The 19,933-nt window shown below is 42.4% G+C and overlaps 1 protein-coding gene across 2 annotated transcripts; it reads right to left on the reverse strand.

Annotated features, from left to right (window-relative positions):
- Nucleotides 1-6,440: 6,440 nt before the first annotated feature.
- LOC135504606 (two pore channel protein 2-like) lies at nt 6,441-19,849 on the reverse strand. Of its 2 annotated transcripts, none has more exons than XM_064923328.1 (24): nt 19,376-19,849; nt 15,509-15,564; nt 15,303-15,379; nt 14,807-14,984; nt 14,543-14,659; nt 14,306-14,412; nt 13,944-14,016; nt 13,574-13,673; nt 13,422-13,487; nt 13,253-13,317; nt 13,036-13,145; nt 12,866-12,947; nt 12,628-12,714; nt 12,343-12,462; nt 12,039-12,227; nt 11,578-11,627; nt 9,827-9,926; nt 9,488-9,559; nt 9,272-9,345; nt 9,008-9,113; nt 8,506-8,588; nt 8,006-8,087; nt 7,809-7,900; nt 6,441-7,092 (listed from the first exon to the last, which is right to left on the reverse strand). In XM_064923328.1, the coding sequence occupies exons 1-24, from the start codon at nt 19,512-19,514 to the stop codon at nt 7,017-7,019; spliced, it is 2,301 nt and encodes a 766-aa protein (XP_064779400.1). In that variant the 5' UTR covers nt 19,515-19,849; the 3' UTR covers nt 6,441-7,016. The 2 variants fall into 2 exon arrangements, with proteins under 2 accessions (XP_064779400.1, XP_064779409.1); XM_064923337.1 differs by lacking the exon at nt 19,376-19,849 and adding an exon at nt 15,676-15,751.
- Nucleotides 19,850-19,933: the final 84 nt, after the last annotated feature.

The following is a 19,933-nucleotide window of genomic DNA, read 5'->3' on the forward strand; positions in this document are numbered from 1 at the left end:
CGTTCCACTAACCAAGACTAGACTCATTGTCCTGTCTCTGTGGGAAACTCTGAACACTTCCTTCAAGAGCGATTACCAGGAAACTTAAGATGCCACATCAGTGACCCTTCTCACGTTCACCGCAACTAAGTACAACTCTGCCCACAGGAGATGGCTCCCCCTCATCTATACACACACACACACACACACACACACACACACACACACACACACACACACACACACACACACACACACACACACACACACACACACACACACACACACACACACACACACACACACACACACACACACACACACACACACACACACACACACACACACACGAATGTGGACGATGAACAATAGGCCCTTATATGGAGAGTAGATGAATAGGTTTTATATCTAATGGGGGGGTCAATCAGCATTAATAAAAACATCAGACTTTGTCATGGTGGATTACTGAGAAATCAGAACAACATTGGGATGGGAGTAGGGGCTGCAATGTAGGGGTGATAAGAGCTGGGCCACAATGGACATCATATGATAACCTCATCATTATCATAGCAATGCAGAGCAGTCCTTCTATTTAACCAGGGTCCACCAAACAGCATGACGAAACAGCCAGCTACGTCCAACAACAGGGAACTGGACTTTTTCCATGGTCATGTTTGCACACCATGCCTGATAAAACTGGTAACACCGTAGACCTAGGTCTTAAAAACTTCCAGAAACTACAAGTCCTTTGTTTTCTCTTCATAGAAAAAGTGGGGGTAAGATGGTCTCATAGAATTCACCACCTGTTGCATCTAGGACTTGTTGCATCTAGGACTTGTTGCATCTAGGAAGCAACTACTGCCATCTAGCGGCGAGAACCCTCTCATTAAGTATGGAAGCTCCCAAGAGCAGCTCTGCTCTGACAGAGACTAATGGCTGCCTTGCCTCCTACAGACAGAGCCCAGAGGACAGCTGCTGGCTTCTGTCTACATGCCAATGTTGACCTAAATCTTTCTGAGGGAAAATCCCCCTCATTCTGTTCCCAGAAAAAAACCTTTGCTTCTTACTCTGCAATCATCGCCCTGGTCGTTCCCTTTCTAAAGACCTGCCTCATCTACTTTCTTCTTCTCACCTGTATGCTAATGAGCCTGCTCTCTAAGTGTTTTGAGCGGGAGAGAAAGGGCAGTACGGGCAGACTGATTGCTTCCGCTGCTGAAGAATGCATTCCGCACTTTGGCCACAAGTTAATTTATTACTGGAGAGTTACAGTGCCAGACACAGAGAGGGGTGTTTGCAGAAATCGCTTTTCATGTCATTAGGCTGGCAGAGCAATCAACAGTGCTTTGAACAGCATCTCGTTTTTTTCTGAAGTCTGCTCTGCCATAAAGTGTGGAAGAAACTTGATGAAAGTATTCTTGTGGGTTTTTCGCTGAATATTCAATCAGAAAAGGGCACTTCAATAAAATATCTGTAACTAATGCTTAGTCATTTCAACAAAAAATCTTATTATGGTGTCATGCAATTTGGAGTATTGATCAAAGCAATGCACTTCTCTCTCTCCCTCACACACCCAGAGTGGAGAGAGAGAGAGAGAGAGAGAGAGAGAGAGAGAGAGAGAGAGAGAGAGAGAGAGAAAGTGGGCGAGTGAGAACCAGCTGCTGCTTGCTAAAGATGGGCTGGGCGTGAGACAGGCTGAAAGTGGAATGTCCTGAACTTTTCCCCTCTCTTTCTCCCTTATTGTTTACAGCCCTCCTTATCCTGCATGGGGAGTGAAACCGGACAGAGGCGAGAGGGAGGGGGCAGTGAGGCGATAAAGTGGCACCTGGCTGGCAGGTGTTGGAGGAGGCTGCCAGAGTGCACTGTGGCCCAGATCAATGGCCCCGCTCACCTGAGTGGGCACCAGCCCCAGCTCCGCCTCTCTACCAGGCAGAGAAAGGAGCTGGGCAGGGCCTGACAGACAGGTGCATCTGCTCCCACTCAGTAGGGCAGACAGGCAGCCATTGAACAGAAGAAAGAGGCCAGGTCGGTTGGTCGGTTTGGTGGGCGGGAGACCTCAGTAATTAGTCAGGGAGACCTCATATAGGACCTGGAAGATGTGGTGACGAAGTTGTGAGGCAGTAGGTGGTGAAGGGGAGGTGATATGTGGTGTAGGTCATACCTCTCCCGTGTGTCCAGATATGGGTGGCCTGGTCTCAGAGTAAAGGGTAAAGGCTATATGGAGGTGTGGGCATAGGGACATCTCCTTCTATTCTGTTCCTGTGGCTTCACAAAAGGTGAGAATGGCCCAATACCTCACCATAAAGACCTGTGGAGTTGGATCCCTTTAATGATATAAATCCGTGTTGTCCCTGGGCGAAACATAAGATCGCACCCTGGTGCGGCAACTTCAAAAGGTCCTGTAAAAGCAGGCCTCCCGCATTTGGTGAAAGGGGTGAGAGAACGGGCCGGGGCCAGCAGGTATCATTAGAGCTTATAGAGGCAGGCTAGCTAAGCCTTCAGGTGAACAGGGAAAGGTGGAGAAGTAGGTGGCGACTAAACCTGCCCCTCGACAGTTGCTCCTGGATCAGTTTCCTCGCTCCTCCTCTATTAACTATGGTGGCGGGATTTAAGATGTGAAAGATGATCCACAATCAGCAGCTGGATGGAATCTTTTTGTTCAATATTCTTCAACTTTCTAGATGCCACACTACTTATAAGGGTGACAGCTTGAGATTCAATAGAGGGACAGAATTGGCAGTTCAATTGGATTTTCAATAGCAGATATGTTGGTATTAGGTCTATTCACCCAAACAAGAAAGACCTTGAGATACAGTCAAACCACCTGATGGATCAGGTGAAGCATATTGATCAGGAACAAAAAAAAGAGTAGTAATTCCCTTATTACAGAACGAGAGAGAGAAAATACAAATAATGGAGAAAAACCCCTCAGTAATCAGTGAGAACATGGTGCAGCTGCTCAGAACCCTTTCAGGTCAGTGAGAATGACAAGAAATTAGTAGAACAATTCTGGAAGGACTGACGACCGCCATAATGAGCTCACTAGTATGGAAATACAGGTTCAGAAGCAGTGTGAATTATGATATTTTTGCTACTCCAGAAACAAAAAGGGTTACCAGGGGGTCAGTCCCACGTGCTGTAACTAGCGTTGGTAGTCCTGTGAGCAACAAACACCACCTTCTTCAAGCAGTAGGAAGCAAGACCAACTAGTCTGTTTGTCACTGCATGTGAATGCCTCACTTTGTTTCCAATATCCTCTTTAGTAAAGAGAGAGAGAGGGAGCGAGAGAGCTAACCCTGTTGGGTCCTCCTCCCCTGTCAGCACCTGCATTCTTAAAATGCTTGGAGAACTGACATCTCTCATCCATGGCCTTTCAGCGCACAGAGCAAAAGGTCGCCAAGCTATGACATCATTTAGTTTGGCAGGTAACACAGAGTGCTAGCTTCCCATGAGCATCTTCTGCAGGGAATGTGTGAGGGGGGGGGGAGAGGCACTGACAGCTGGCGATCAGACAGAGAGACACGTGACTCATTCAACCAATTACTGTAACCCTGATTCCTCATGCTGTTTGGTATGCATGTAGGCCTAGAGACCAGCGTTTCCCAAGCTCGGTTTTTGCCCTAGCACTACACAGCTGATTCCAATAGTCAGCTCATCATCAAGTTGTACATTTGAATCAGCTCTTTCGTGCTAGGGCAAAACCAAAAACCTTTGCTGAGTTTGGGAAACACTGGCCTAGAAGTTGATGAAACTGAGTGCCTAGTGAGATGTGAGGCAGTCCAACACTGAGATAGCAGAAACAAACCCAGCCAAGCTCAGTGACTGAATAAACGACAGGGTAAACAAAATATGGTCTGGTATAGAAACACACTGCAGTGATATAGTAGGTTCCTAGGGGATGTAATGACTATAAATGCCACCACAGTCATTACAATAAAACTGACTGAGGTAAATGAAACTACAGCAACCACTGGGGATCAACCATTGTCCCGTATCCATGTTTGAGCAGGAGGACAGTATGTCTAGAGTCTACATCTCCACGTACATACATCTGCCCAGCCTGCATTCCTCTAGCGCAGTCCTTTCCAGACTGTGGCCCCACAGCTAGCCTGCATGATTCTGTTTCAAGGAAATCTGGCTTTCAACCTACCTCTGAATGTTGTAATAGTAAAATGCAAATGGTGCAATTTCGAAATTGGGTAGTGCATCAGCAGTTCCTCTTGTCCTGTCAACCATTGCAGACCATAGAGAGCTATTTATAACTTTTCAGATATGTATAGATCATGTCAGTTCACATTTCTTAGCTAGGTTTTTTAGCCCATTGATTTTGTTGTCATGTTTGAGTCACTGAAATATCACAAACACATAAGACAGGAAAATGTGGAGAATTCCAGGAAATTTACTTCAAAACTGCTAAATGTTCTCTGCACCGCACACCATAACAAAATCTGTAGAATTGCATTTTCTCTTCGCCAACAAGAGGAGTCTGAACAGTGTTGTATCATGAACAGTGCTTGTGCCAATATAAAGTGTGCAGGGGGAGGGGGCACGGGATGTTCTCTAAAGCTGGAAAGGGGGCCTGAGTAACCCCTGCTCTACCACACATCACCTAGGCCTATCCCTCCTGCTAGTGTTGGCATTCCAGACAGCCAGGCTCTGTTGACCTAATCTGTCCTCATCAAGCAAAATAAACAGTAGTCATTAGTCTGCTGGAGTCATTAACCACCTGCTTCTAATTATCACCAATTATGCCTCATCTGGGATGCCTCTGGCTCTGCCTTCACTGCAGTGGTGGGATCTAGATAGAACATGGCTGACATATTGGCAAAATTGATGGAAGCTTCAACCTTTTAAGTTTAAGTTTTAAGTTAACTTCCTGCAATTCTGCACATCTTGCCATGGGCGTAGAGAAAATGTTTTTGTTTTAAAACTAATTTCATGCAATTCTACACATTTTGCCATGGGTGGAGGCAAATGTTTGCAGTTTTTAATATGATATCTGATGATCAATGGGACCCACGCCGGTTGGTAATTCGACCATGCTTACTACCAGTTTAGATAGCTGGCCGCTAAACTAACTTACCAATAAATAAAAAACATGTCATGGGGTAATTGTGTGACTTCTGATGCACAACCAAATCTCCAAATTGCATCTTGGGCATTCTATTATTCTAACTCTCAAAAGTAAGTTCAGACCCCGACTGAGTTCCCCCCCCAAAAAAATAATTCTAATTGGTCTGCTGGCCTACAAAAGTGGGCCCCCACCAGTTGCCCATCCCTGTTCTAGAATGTAGAACTCACTACTCTGAAAAGACTCAAAGAGAAGGGTCCAGATAGCCCTACACAGGCTAGCTAGCCTGCATCATATCTCAATGATCTGTCATATTGTCATGCAATGGGCTTTTAACCTGATATGTCCCTACATTCTATTGTGGTTGTGGTAAGGTCTTGCACGAGCCCAAACTCACCAAGAGGAAAAGCAAACAAATAGTGGGAGGAGAGGAGGTCAGAGCTTTGATGTCAGGCCCTCTGGAGGATGGCTTGTTTGCCCTTGTCTGTTTCCAGTAAACATGATGCTTGAGTGTGTGGGGTGTGGAGTGTCAACACCAGTGTGTGTTTGTACTCTATTAGCATAGAACCACAGAACAAACCCCAGGGACAATGCCTAGAACGGTGCCATGCTTCGATCACCGTAATTACCTTTCGGATTGCATTTTATTATGATGTTGTAAAACGTGCTATTTTTATTATTCACAAAAACATGTTTCTCCCGCTGCCCTTCAGGTAGAATAACACTTCTTCATTCCATTCTATACCATTCCATTCTATACCATTCCATTCTATACCATTCCATTCTATACCATTCCATTCTATACCATGCCATTCTATACCATTCCATTCTATACCATTCCATTCTATACCATTCCATTCTATACCATGCCATTCTATACCATTCCATTCTATACCATTCCATTCTATACCATGCCATTCTATACCATTCCATTCTATACCATTCCATTCTATACCATTCCATTCTATACCATTCCATTCCGCAGTGTGAGCAGGATTCCTCAGTCAAGACTTGCATGCCCCGGGGAGAGCTAATTACCCTTATCTGAAATGACCATCACCAGGATGCATCAGCAGGAAATCTTCATTTAATCTTAGCACTAACGAGCCTGGCCTGATGAGTGTGGAAGAGGGAGACATCAGTTGGTGCCTATGGTCGGGAAGACCCGAGGGTCTCAGAAAACACACAACGCCGGCACCTTCCAACTGATTGCAACAGTCAGGTAATTATGTAACTTCAAGATAGTTAAATAAAGGTTAAATAAAAAATACAAATAAAAGATGAAATTGTAGCTGTAGCTATCCAAGAGAGATTTGACCTAATGCATAAAAACAACAAAAACTAACATTTGTTTTACACATTTGAAATAATTTCCAGCCATGCTAAACACATATTTCATAATTTATATAAAGTTCACTGAGATTTCTTTATTTAGCTAAAAGCACAAATATAAAATGCATCCCATGTTTCCCCCCTGTACAGCTTTCTTTTTATAAATTGCTTAAAAATCCTATTTACATTGCAAGGCAGGTAACCAAAAGAAACCACTTTCATGACAAATATATGAATAAAAACTAGGCCTTTCCCCTTTTTACTCCCTATTAAATAATTTCATTAAGAACAGAGGCGTATTTTGTTTTGTTTGATGGCATATAGTGATTGCCATCAAACGAAAGTGATAACAGACTTAACATGAACAAAACGCTTAGCAACATAATCTTTCAAACTCACTTTTAAAGGAAGGGATGCAGGGAGAGAGGCATTTGTTCAGTGGCTTGAGTGCAAGAACATACACAATGTGACAACATAGGACGAATCAGAATTGAGAGAGCACTAACAATATTGTCCCTTTTGAGTCCCTGACATTCACACAGAAATACGTGATAGCCAGTAAAGGCCCTGTTTATTTTGGATTGGCACAAGCCTGGTCGGACGTAGGGTCCAATGGTGTGTGAGGGGTGAAGGGTCATCAGCTGAGATGCAGGTGAGGGTGCTGGTGGAGTTGAGTGACCAGCTCCTCCTCTGTAGGCTCCTGAATTTGTTCTCTGGAAGGAACAGGGCAGTTTTAAAGACAGGACACGAAACTGTGTCAAGAGACACACAACGAGTTGAAGCGGAGCTCATGCAAACGGCTGCTGTAGTCCACAACGTGCATTTAGGGACGGGCATTAAAGGTTGTTCTTCTGACTTGCCCCTGCTAAACATATCAACCACACCTTCAGCAAATATTTCAGCGACATGCGTTTAGTTAAGTGGCTAAAAAGGTGGGCGGATGTTTTCGCTACCAATTATATTAGTGATGGGGGTACAAATTGATACAGTTACATATCGCAATATTATTTGTGATGATATTATCTCGATACTTTTGACTCGTAACGTTTTTTTTTACCAAAAAAATGCTAGTCGGCTGTACCTGCACCTATCCTATATAATGCATTATCTGCAAGCTAGGTCACAAAGAAATACATGCCCTTTAAGAGTTTGTTATCAGAAAGCTCCCCAGACACAATTGCCCAGATAAATGTGAGTGAAATGTGAGTAGCCAAAGAGCATGGTTTAAGGCAGTGCCTTTTGATGCTAAATGACATACAGCCAAAACATTTGACTGCATTCACAGAGAACTGGCAGAACCGCTGACAGTCAGGGCATCCCTGTTTGTGACTGGGATGGGCCTAAAACCAACACCAAATAGTAGGAACATGCAGCCGCCCAGACAACAAACAGAAGCAAAAAGCCAGAGAGGAGTTAAAAAGCAACCTACCTGAACATGAGCTGGACAGTGGTCTCATAGCCTGTTCGCTCAACGTCCGCCACTGAACATGTGACACTTCGGTCCCACTTATAGATGAAGTTCTTTCACATAAAATGGAGGATTCATTGAGCTTACGTCTTTTCAGAAAACATCTTGCACTTAAACTACAGTAAGTACAAATCAGGCCAGCATAAGTTGATACATACCTCCAAGATGAGAGCCACAAACAAGTTGACCCACATGACAGAGGAGGTAAGCCACCAGGAGACAAAGTAGACCTTGGACCACCTGGGAGGAGAGAAGAAACCTGATCAACTGTTTACATGGACACATCCCCATTACCCATAATCACTGTTTTACAAAAGGAGCCCCATGCACAATTAACTTGTCTTCATCCTCTTTAAGCAGGGCAAATAACGAACGTGAACTATGGCCCCACTCCTACATGTATTTTCACTGTTACTAGCCTTGTTCCTGAGTTGGGTACAAAAGCTATATATTTAACCAACCAAACAGTTGCAATTCTTTAGGGAACAAATGAAATTAGATAAATATTATGAAGTGGGAGCTCACTAAAGTAAGGTTTGGCCCAAACTGATGTGCTTCACCGTCAACTGCTGCCCTCTAGTGGATAGCGAAACGAATTGAAGCGTCTGACAGTTGGATCATAAGAATCATGTACAGATTTGTATTATTATTGGCTTACTCTGTGGTGTATCTGGTGTAGGCATCCATAAACACCTGCCAGTTATTCACCACCATGATGTTGTAAAGGAGGACGAGGGAAGACTGAGCAAAACCGTGGGAGAGGAGAAAGAAATCACAGGTTAGTGTCCACTCTCTCTCTCTCTCTCTCTCAACATTTAGACACAATTTAAAGATTCCTTTGATTGATCAGGACTGAAATGTCAACATACCCACCATGGTATTTTACAGGTGTCTTTTAAAAGTTACTTCAGTGCATTATCCCCTTGAAAGGTAACCCCCACAACACTAGCCTTCCCAGTCTGAGCCAGTACCCATGAGTCACAGATAGAATGCCAACCATGTGTTTTACAGTTTCATTCCCTCCAAAGTCTATTCTCATTAAACCGGTCTCTTACAACAGTAGACAGAATATTCGCCTTGAGCTAAGCCTCCCCTGTGTTCTCTGTCTATGATTCTACTTCACGGACTGGCAGAGCGAGAGACAAGAGAAGGGCACCCACAGCAAAGTCGTCAAAGTTGTTTGGCCAGTAGCCCAGCTGCTCGTAGGAACCACACTCCATGGTGAAGTTAATGGTGATGTTCTCCATACTGGAATTGGACATCACACTGTAATGAATACGTACAAAACAACTTCCAATTACCTCACACAGTAAACACATTAAAACAGCCATATTAGCTACTGTATTGCTACTTTGCTACTATTGCTACTTTCGATGTTTGTGAATAGTGTACAAGCGTTCAAATACATCATTGTCAAACTGTACCTCATCTTCCCTGGAGCTGTGATGGCTCCCTGGAATAGCCAGATGCCAAGGACAGCAAACACATAGAACACCACCTAAAGAACAAACAGAATGTTAGCTGTGATAGGGAATCCATGATGTCCAGCAAACAGACGCCTAGTGTATGGAGATGCATTTAAAATGACTAGCTGGATGAGAGAACGAAAGAGAGAAAAAAAGTGTCATTGTGTCACTCACCACTAGTATTCCTGCAAAAGCTCGGAGGTTTTTCACCAGGTCAACCAAAGTACTCGCTACAAGGGCCATCAGCTAAAAGAGCCATTAAAACTCAAAGATGACTATTTTTATATATTGTAATACCAACATGCATAACCAGAGATGATAAAGACATTGGCTGTACCGGCATGAATTTACAACAATACAACTCTATTGACAATAGAGTACACCAAAATAGAGCAAATCAAGCAATAAACCATTTCCACCACTAGGTGGAGACAAATACAACATATACAATGGTCTTATCACATATATTGAAAATGATGGCACTAATACTACCCAGCGGCACCACTTCCTCACCTTGATATCAGGGATGATTCGGAGGAAGCGGACGACGATGAGCATGTTGACCAGACGCACCATCTCCCACAGAGACATCAGACCATGTGACGCTGGATTCCTGGAACAGCCACACAACACAAAGGTGTATTCAATCTCACAGTGCTACTTAGTTTCTTATCTATCATCGTTCATCCATTCCGAGCATTTTATTCAGTCCATGCTTATTCCTGTTTACCAACTTCTCTTCTATATTCCTGCTTCTATTCCTGTTTTCTGCTATGTTTATGTCCATGCATTCTATTCCCACCACCATGTACCTATATGTCCATGCTATATGTCCATGCTTCTATATTCCTTCTATTCCTGTTTTTTTCAACCATCCCCATGTACCATATCTATATGTCCATGCTTCTATTCCTGTTTTCAACCATCCCCATGTACCATATCTATATGTCCATGCTATTCCTATTCCTGTTTTCAACCATCCCCATGTACCAATTCTATATGTCCATGCTTCTATTCCTGTTTTCAACCATCCCCATGTACCATATCTATATGTCCATGCTTCTATTCCTGTTTTCAACCATCCCCATGTTATTATATGTCCATGCTTCTATTCCTGTTTTCAACCATCCCCATGTACCATATCTATATGTCCATGCTTCTATTCCTGTTTTCAACCATCCCCATGTACCATATCTATATGTCCATGCTTCTATTCCTGTTTTCAACCATCCCCATGTACCATATCTATATGTCCATGCTTCTATTCCTGTTTTCAACCATCCCCATGTACCATATCTATATGTCCATGCTTCTATTCCTGTTTTCAACCATCCCCATGTACCATATCTATATGTCCATGCTTCTATTCCTGTTTTCAACCATCCCCATGTACCATATCTATATGTCCATGCTTCTATTCCTGTTTTCAACCATCCCCTATGTACCATATCTATATGTCCATGCTTCTATTCCTGTTTTTCAACCATCCCCATGCTTCTATTCCTGTTTTACCATATCTATATGTCCATGCTTCTATTCCTGTTTTCAACCATCCCCATGTACCATATCTATATGTCCATGCTTCTATTCCTGTTTTCAACCATCCCCATGTACCATATCTATATGTCCATGCTTCTATTCCTGTTTTCAACCATCCCCATGTACCATATCTATATGTCCATGCTTCTATTCCTGTTTTCAACCATCCCCATGTACCATATCTATATGTCCATGCTTCTATTCCTGTTTTCAACCATCCCCATGTACCATATCTATATGTCCATGCTTCTATTCCTGTTTTCAACCATCCCCATGTACCATATCTATATGTCCATGCTTCTATTCCTGTTTTCAACCATCCCCATGTACCATATCTATATGTCCATGCTTCTATTCCTGTTTTCAACCATCCCCATGTACCATATCTATATGTCCATGCTTCTATTCCTGTTTTCAACCATCCCCATGTACCATATCTATATGTCCATGCTTCTATTCCTGTTTTCAACCATCCCCATGTACCATATCTATATGTCCATGCTTCTATTCCTGTTTAATGTACCATATCTATATGTCCATGCTTCTATTCCTGTTTTTCATCACATATCTATATGTGCTTCTATTCCTGTTTTCAAACTGTATATATCAAATGAGTTTTCAACATCCTTTACCAGACAATTTCATTCCTGTTTTCAACAGAATGCATGTGTATGTCCATGCTTGAGAAATCCCCATGTACCATATCTATATGTGAAGACACCAACCATTTAGGAAATGGAAGCCTGTAGGTGGCAAAAATGGTGATCTGAAGGACCTGTAAAAAAATATATAAAAAAAATACTTTCAGTTATATTAACAAGACAGAAATATGCTTAAAGGGGCAGTATGTAGCTTTTGGGTCGACCCGACCAAATTCACATAGAAATGTGAGTTATAGATTTGAGAAGTGGTAGACCCATTCTGTGTGCTCTTTTTCTATGCTCCCCGTTAAGTTACGTTTTAGAGTCTTTTTTCTTTCGGTTTTGTACACTAGCTTAAAAAGGCTGAAAATAAAACAATATATTTGGTTATTGAAAATATATTTCAGAGCAGTTTAGATTGTACAATGATTCTCTACACACACTATACATTGTCAAACTGAAATTAGGAGAAGCATCGAAATGGTCGAGTGATTTCTACATATTGCACCTTTAATATGTTTCCTGTCATTTTCAGAATATCTTACCAGAAGGCAAAATGTGAGAAGACCATCAAAGATGTTGTTTCTGTATGACAGGTAGCCTCTCCACCCAAAGGCTAATATCTTTAGACTCATCTCCATCAGGTAGTATAGAATAAAGAAGCAGTTAATAACTTCCATGTAGTAGTCATCCCGCTCTGCAATGGACTTCTCAGAGTCAAGCACCAGTATGGTCTGCAACACACAGAGAGAGAAACAGAGAGACCAAACAAGTTGAGCCTCGGTCTAATATTCTGAAAAAACAAACGACAGGCACGACATGCTGTCTGTGAGAAGGTCCTGGACTTACACAGATGCACATGACATTGGCCAGGGCCACAGCGTTGCCCACTATCATTACATAGTAGTGGCTGAAAACCAACTGAAGCTTCTGGAGGAGCGGAGAGTTGTACTCTGGCTTTGGAGGGTGCTGCAGGAGAAAGACAATGAAGACTCGTCAAATCATACAGGGGCAATCCAGCTATCATTTAGACAGGCAAAATAAGCCAGTTTAGAACTAACAATGAAGTTCATCCAAAACAGTAACATTGATCCGGTGATGAAGCACAGAGTAGTTAATGAGCTGTGGCCCCACCTCTTTGATGCGGTCCTTGTCCAGCTCATCAAAAAGACCCCGGAAGGCCTCCCACTGGATGAAGCCATCTGACAACTGCTGCACTCTCTACAGGAAGAGAGAGACACATATATATATATATATATAAATATATATATATATATAGAGAGAGAGACAGGGAAACAGGCAAATTCAAAGGGAGTTATATTCAAATGTTTATCCACATGTTCTAAAGATTTGCACTGCAGTCTTTCCTCACCTTGATGATGGCTTGTCTGTAGTAGGACTTCATTTGTACCCTCGCCATGACCTGCAAAGAGGCATCCACCCGCACACACTCTCTGGGAGGGACAAGATGTAAGGCCATTCAGTGTGTGTGTGTGTCTTTGTGTGTGTAGGGCTTAAGGGTAAGAGAATGAGCAGTCTTACACATGCTCCTCTGAGTGTGTAGCGTCCTGACCCCGCCCCTGGCAGGACATGACCTCAAAGGCAGCTCTGACGCCCAGTCTCCTCCTTAGGATGGACGTCTGGACAGACATCTGCCACAAGAGAACAGTTTCATCATGATATTCTATGGGGTTTACGCTGTATCTTAAAATGCTCTGATATTTAAATCATATCAGTCCAGTGCCAGTCTTAAACTCACCAGCAGGTATCCCCTGAACTGGTTGTAAATGATGGCAGTTAGTAAGTTCATCAAGAAGTAGGTTCCTGGAAGCAGTAAATAGGACAAATTAACAACCGACTGTATTACCACTCAATCTGTTTCATATTTCCCTTGTCCCTGAACAGTTCATTTGGTGGCTAGCTCTTACCAAAACCACTAAAGAGAATGAAGAAGATGGAGTATCCTCGGTTTAAGGAATAGGCCGGAATCATCACTGTTAAAAACACGAAGACAACTTTAGGTGGAGTAGACAGCTGACAGCATATGTTTAATTCACTATGACCCTCACAGTGAACTTACCATCAGGGTTATTGGCTGTAGTGAGGAGCACCAAGAGAGAGGAGAGAGACGTGGGCAAGTCTCTGAAGTAGGTCTCCCACTCCCCATTGTGCTTTGGGTTCTAGTGACAAAACAAAGGTAATACGGAGATAGTTAACTCCCTTATAACAACAATGTTAAATGGACATCCATTGTGCTTCATCCTGGTCATGTGGGGGTGAGTTTCTGTACAGGTCTCTATTCAGGCAGTTGTAATACTACACATCTACAAGCTCTGTTAAAGCCTGTACCACCGAGTGAATAAAACAGTCGCGAGGGAAGGTAAAAGGGCACGTTCAGGCTTGAGAACTGGGTGACAACAGTACAGCCAGCAGGGTGGAACAGAACATACCTCTCCTTTAGCAAAGAGCAGCATGCCAATCATGGTGAAGAGGCAGAGGTGGAGGGCCAGGAGCAGGATAACACTGGGAGGTAAGAGAGAGGGGAGTGGTGCATTAGACACACACCTCTGCAATGACAGTCAGGCCTATATACATGTACAAGTAGATTAGGGTGCCCTCTGCGGGTCTCACATGTACTGAAACAAGAGTGAATCATGTATCAGTATATAACCCTACATATACCCTACTAAGCAGTTTTAGGGAACTATGTATGTGATAACAGAAGTGAGAGTATTTTGAGGTTGACGATCATTGTAAAGCTGTGAAGTGAAGATATGAGATTGAACAAAGTGCTGGTGTTTAACACAATTACCTGGCTATCTCTGGGAGAGTCCTCTTGATGCACTTTAATGTTTTCTTCATCAGGGAGGAGTTTTGAAGGAGGAAGAAGGGCCGAATGAGTCTCCTAACTCGTAAGTTCTGACATCGAACAACAAAGGGAAAGAGCAATATTCCATTTGAGTCTTTGTATTGTAAACCATGTCTTTATCAACTGTCAAGAGACATGTTACAGAGGATGTATATACCAATATTTTGAATATGATCTCACCTGATCACAATACATGCTCAACGTCAACGTCCAATCAATTACAGATGCTGAGACGGCCAAGATGTAGACAATCAACCACTTGCATTTCCGGAACTCGTCCCAGCCAATCAAATAGCTCTAAGGACAATAGATTAAGCTTGAGCCATATATATATATTTATTGCAAATAAAGACACAAAATGGATGTTCATGTACTTTGAGATTTCTTGTTGCCCATCTACTCTCTTCCCTGTTGACATTGTCAGAATCATGGCCTGATGATTACCTTGGTAGTGAGGTCAATGGCAAAGATGATGAGGCAGACAATCTCTATGCCCTCTGTCAGGCCACAGGGGGGCTCCCAGGGGGGAGGTCTGAAGCGGGGGTCTGATGTGTAGGAGAAAGACGAGGGCCTCTCGATGAAAGCCAGCATCAAGACGACCGCAATAGTCAGGCCCAGCCCCCTGAGCAACACAGAGAGTCGTTTCACAATGACACAAAACCCGCGAGCGGGTTTCAAACTGAGAACAAGGAAGGGTGATGGTTGGCTTCACTGTCATAAAGTGCTCTTCTCACTACACTTAACCACAGAGGAAGCTAAGACAGGACAGAGTTAAGTCAGCAATGACTGACGACAATACTGAATACTGCACATTGCAGTGAGATGCAGTGCAGAGAGGATATAAGGATTGGCTTTAGAGGATAGGACAAATATAAGAATAGAAACATGCAGAACAACCCAGAACAATATACTTTGACTCATCACGACAGTAGGGGCTTACCATTGCCATAACCTGGAGTAGTACCACCTGTACAGACGTAACGAGTTTGCATCCACTCTATGATTGATGGATCGGTACTGTAGAACGAGAAACACATTTCATTGTTTTGAAACCGCAGTTTAGGGACAGTTCATAATCAAGTCATACAAATAATATATTTCAATCAGTTACAGCGAGAGTTCACACAAAGGATATATATGTTTCACCTGTATGGCGTCCTCAATAAACACAACAGCTTGCTGGAGGTAGAGATCCACATCACCTGTGTAAGAGGAGAGGGAAATGATTCAGCAAGTGATGTGAAACAATAGTTTTTCTCAAGCAAATTAAGTCATACTTTGTGTTGGTTGAAAACAAAACATTGAAAACAAACCTATCGACCTATCTGTAGTTTTTCTCAAGCAGAATAATAAACCACAACCAAACCCTTGCATCTCATGCTCACCTTTTATCAGTGGCCACTGATTATACAACAAAAACAGTACTGACTGTTCCACAGAGGTCAAAGTCTGAGCACGTATCCTAATGATAGGCCTGTGTGCATGTGTTTGCAATAAAGTTCAATACTAGTGTGTCTGAATTCATCTTCATCTTTCAAATATTCCAATAGAATTATAACCAAGTCTGGATGGATAGTGTGCTTCAAACATCCCTCGCCAAGTCAAATTAAATTAGCTACTGATTCCAGGCATTTTTCCACAGACCTGATCACGCAACTAAATGTCAACTCTTTCACTTACTGGACTATCACTTCAATTCAATTATTATTTTCAGTTTGGGTCTACAATAATATATCACATTCATACAGCTATTTTGATCTGTGTCAAGAAGCCATATTATCTCCTGGATTTGTCTTTGTCCCCATTTGTCCCCCTACAAATGAGTGAATTTGGCTAATTCAGCTAATTCAGTGAGTCGGGAGCTTCATGAAATGGGTTTCCATGGCTGAGCAGCCACACACAAGCCTAAGTTCACCATGCACAATGCCAAGTTTTGGCTGGAGTGGTGTAAAGCTTGCTGCCATTGGACTCTGGAGCAGTGGAAATTTGTTCTTTGGAGTGATGAATCACACTTCAGCATCTGGCAGTCCGATGGATGAATTTGGGTGTGGCGGATGCCAGGAGAACGCTACCTACCCGAATGCATAGTGCCAACTGTAAAGTTTGGTGGAAGTGGAAGAATGGTCTGGGGCTGTTTTTCTTGGTTCAGGCCAGGCACCTAAGGTTCCAGTGAAGGGAAATCTTAACGCTAGAGCATACAATGACATTCTAGACAATTCTGTGGTTCCAACTTTGTGGCAACAGTTTGGGCAAGACCCTTTCCTGTTTCAGCATGACAATGCCCCCGTGGACAAAGCGAGGTCCAAACAAAAATGGTTTGTCGAGATCAGTGTGGAATAACTTGACTAGCCTGCACAGAGCCCTGACCTCAACCCCATCGAACACTTTTGGGATTAATTGGAACGCTGACTCTGAGACAGGCCTAATCTTTGCCCGATCTCACTAATGCTCTTGTAGCTGAATGGAAGCAAGTCCCTGTAGCAATGTTCCAACATCTAGTGGAAAGCCTTCCCAGAAGAGTGGAGGCTGTTATTGCAGCAAATGAGGGACCAACTCCAAATTAATGCTTATGATATTGGAATGAGGTGTTTGACAAGCAGGTGTCCACATACTTTTGGCAATGTGCTCTATTTCATTACATGACTGCCTCAAGCAAAAAAAGCTTTGTATGGGGTGTAAAGTAGAGCTGCACATCATCAGTAAAACGGGACGTTTGAAAAGGGCAGAGTAATCTAGGGCAGGGCCATCCTTGTTCAACAGGACATAACACAATGTGGAGCTTGGCATTTCAACCTGGCTTCAGGGCATTTCATAGGATTTGGGCTGTTTATTGTTTCCCTCCATTTAGTATGACAAGAATGATAGGCTTCATTCAAATTCTCAACATACAGCTGAACTGTTTACCCAGAATCCCACTGCCTCTGCAATGTCACTCCACTGGTCTAACCTTTAAACGTACATTTTCCAGTCATAATATATGGTCACATGCACGTTTGATAGTATGTCCCTTTTCAGGTGACTATTATTTTCTTTACATATTTTGAAAGAACATGTCCTACCCATAGAGCAATTGTTCTTAACCCAGACTGGATGACTCATATTAGACTTTGTTTCCCTCCACACTACCACTGCTGACTACAACCACATTATGTGTCATCACTCATCATGGCTGTCTCTGACAAGGGCAACTTTTCTCAAAATCAGTCCATAATATGCTGCCAAAGAAAACTTCCTTTCAACTTCCTGTCACCAAGTATCTTAAAGATTTTTTATAAACACATTGTGGACCACTCAAATAGAGTTTTGAGACATTAAAAACAATTGGTAACACTTTACTTGTAGCATAGCGTCATAACACCTTACAACACGGTCATAACCATGTCATGACCTGTCATAACACTGTCATAACACATATTTATGTGTGTTGTGACATATATTACAATGTTTTATGGCTGGTTATGACACCTACTTAAGAGTGTTAAAACCCCAAAACCTACCACACAACATTGGGGTAGGCACACACCAAAATGGTCAATTTCCTGAAATTGACAATTGTATTACCATGGCAATTGCACATACATTGATATCAAACATGTGCCTACCCCAATGCTCTGTTGCTGATGACTTGCATGATTTCAAGAGCAGGACAGCATTTTTGACTTAAGACTGATATATGGTGATGTATGTGATAGGTCTCTAGACAGTATGAAATTATATATATATATACATACAGTGGGGTCCGAAATGATTGACAACCTTGATAAAATTGATAAAAATTACTGTGTAAAATAAATAACTTAAATACTGAGCTACATTGTATTCTCAACAAATGGGGGAAATTATAATATTTTATACAATGGCTCAGAAAAATATCTTGTTTAACAGGTAATACCTTTTTCCTCAAAAAGGTAGGGCTAAAAATGATTGACACCACTGTTTTCAATACCTCACCTCGCGGGATAATAGCTGTAGTACTGTTGTTGCCTATAACGTTACAATGCATGGGTGGATATTTACCTAGTAGTTGTCCACACCAACATATGTAGTGATTAACAAACACTAGCTAGCTAACTTGGTACTGTAGTTAGCTAGCTACATGAATAGTTTAGAGGTAACGTTAGCTATATGTTATGAAAACGTTAAGAAAATAAGATTTTAATGTGTTTGACAATGTGTGAATTCGTTAGCTATTGGTATGTAGCCTTAGCTTTTAGTGTGTCTTTCTTTAGCTGTATTACCCCATTGTTGCATAGTCTACTCTGATTTATGTTCTTGACTTATATTTTTCAGAGAAAGTAGCTAGCTCATGCATCTGTATCCATTGTGGGGGTTAAGGCTTTGAGGGAGGCAGCCATAAAAAAAAAAAAAACTTGGGAGTCTAACTTCCTGTGAGTGACCTCAAAGACAAATGTCCGGGCCTGTTTCAGCCCACTCGCGTCCAATTACAGTTGAATGACAAAAGACAATAATTAATGTAACGATTCATCATTATTCTTTGTTGTTTTGATCTGAGATACGCATCACAGCATCAGTCCCATATCTCTGTTTCTTTCTCTCACAGATTGAGAAGGAATTCAGAAGGATTATAACCATCCGGCTTTCAGTCCACCTTCATGGAGAAGCTGGATCATTACAAGACTGTTGTCCTTGTTCAAGATGAGAAGTGCTGCAAAGAAGGAGACGCAGAGCATCCTGGAAGTCTGCGCTCACGATAGTCACATTACAGTCAATAATTACATTTGGTTGACCGTAGTATACAACCATTTTAATTCCATCTCATGTCAGTGTAACACCGTCCAGACAAGAAGAGACTGGGTGATCAGCGGCCTGATCGTATACTTCGGCGAAAGGGTAGAGGACCGTATCATATGTCACATGTCACAACATGTCTAAATATGTGTAATGCCAGCGTTGTGAAAATATTATGTCAGTCATGACATGAAATGGTTATGACCGTGTTATAACATGTTATGAAGCTATGCTTCAAATATTGTGAACAACTAAAACGCTTACCCCCTCCGATACAGCAATACTCTGCAGCAACCGAGTAGGACAGACGTCTCGTCTTTGGGGATCCCTTTTCAAGGTGATCATTGTTGTCAGGGTGGGAGCCGTAGTTAATGCTTCCAGTCAGCAGTGGTTCCGATTCCATCTAGTAAATTTGACCTAACTAAGCGAGTGTAAACTTGTTTATGCGGCGCCTGTAACTCAGGTAAAACAAACTGAACCTCCGCCAAGTGTAAATGGCCAGTTTTAGTGTAGAGAATGAGAACTATACTGGAACTGTCAGAGACAGAAAACATGTTATGCTGTCAAAAACGTGTAAATTCGTTAAATCCATAGTTTTATATTTACAGACAGTTTCTCCACTTAGTTACGACTGTACGGGAAATCTGTTTTTAGGAAACGAACTCCTCCCTGTGTTCTCTCAAGTATCACTTTTCACCAGCGGGTGACTCACCGCGCCACTGAGCTATACCGCGCGTAATTCAAGAGTAGCCTGTCCCCAAAGTAGCTCTTAATTTAAAATGATGGTAGTCTACTTATTAAGGTCTAGTGGTAGTTTACTCT

This window comes from Oncorhynchus masou, chromosome 2 (genome assembly GCF_036934945.1).
Source record: "Oncorhynchus masou masou isolate Uvic2021 chromosome 2, UVic_Omas_1.1, whole genome shotgun sequence".
Taxonomy (NCBI): domain Eukaryota; kingdom Metazoa; phylum Chordata; class Actinopteri; order Salmoniformes; family Salmonidae; genus Oncorhynchus; species Oncorhynchus masou.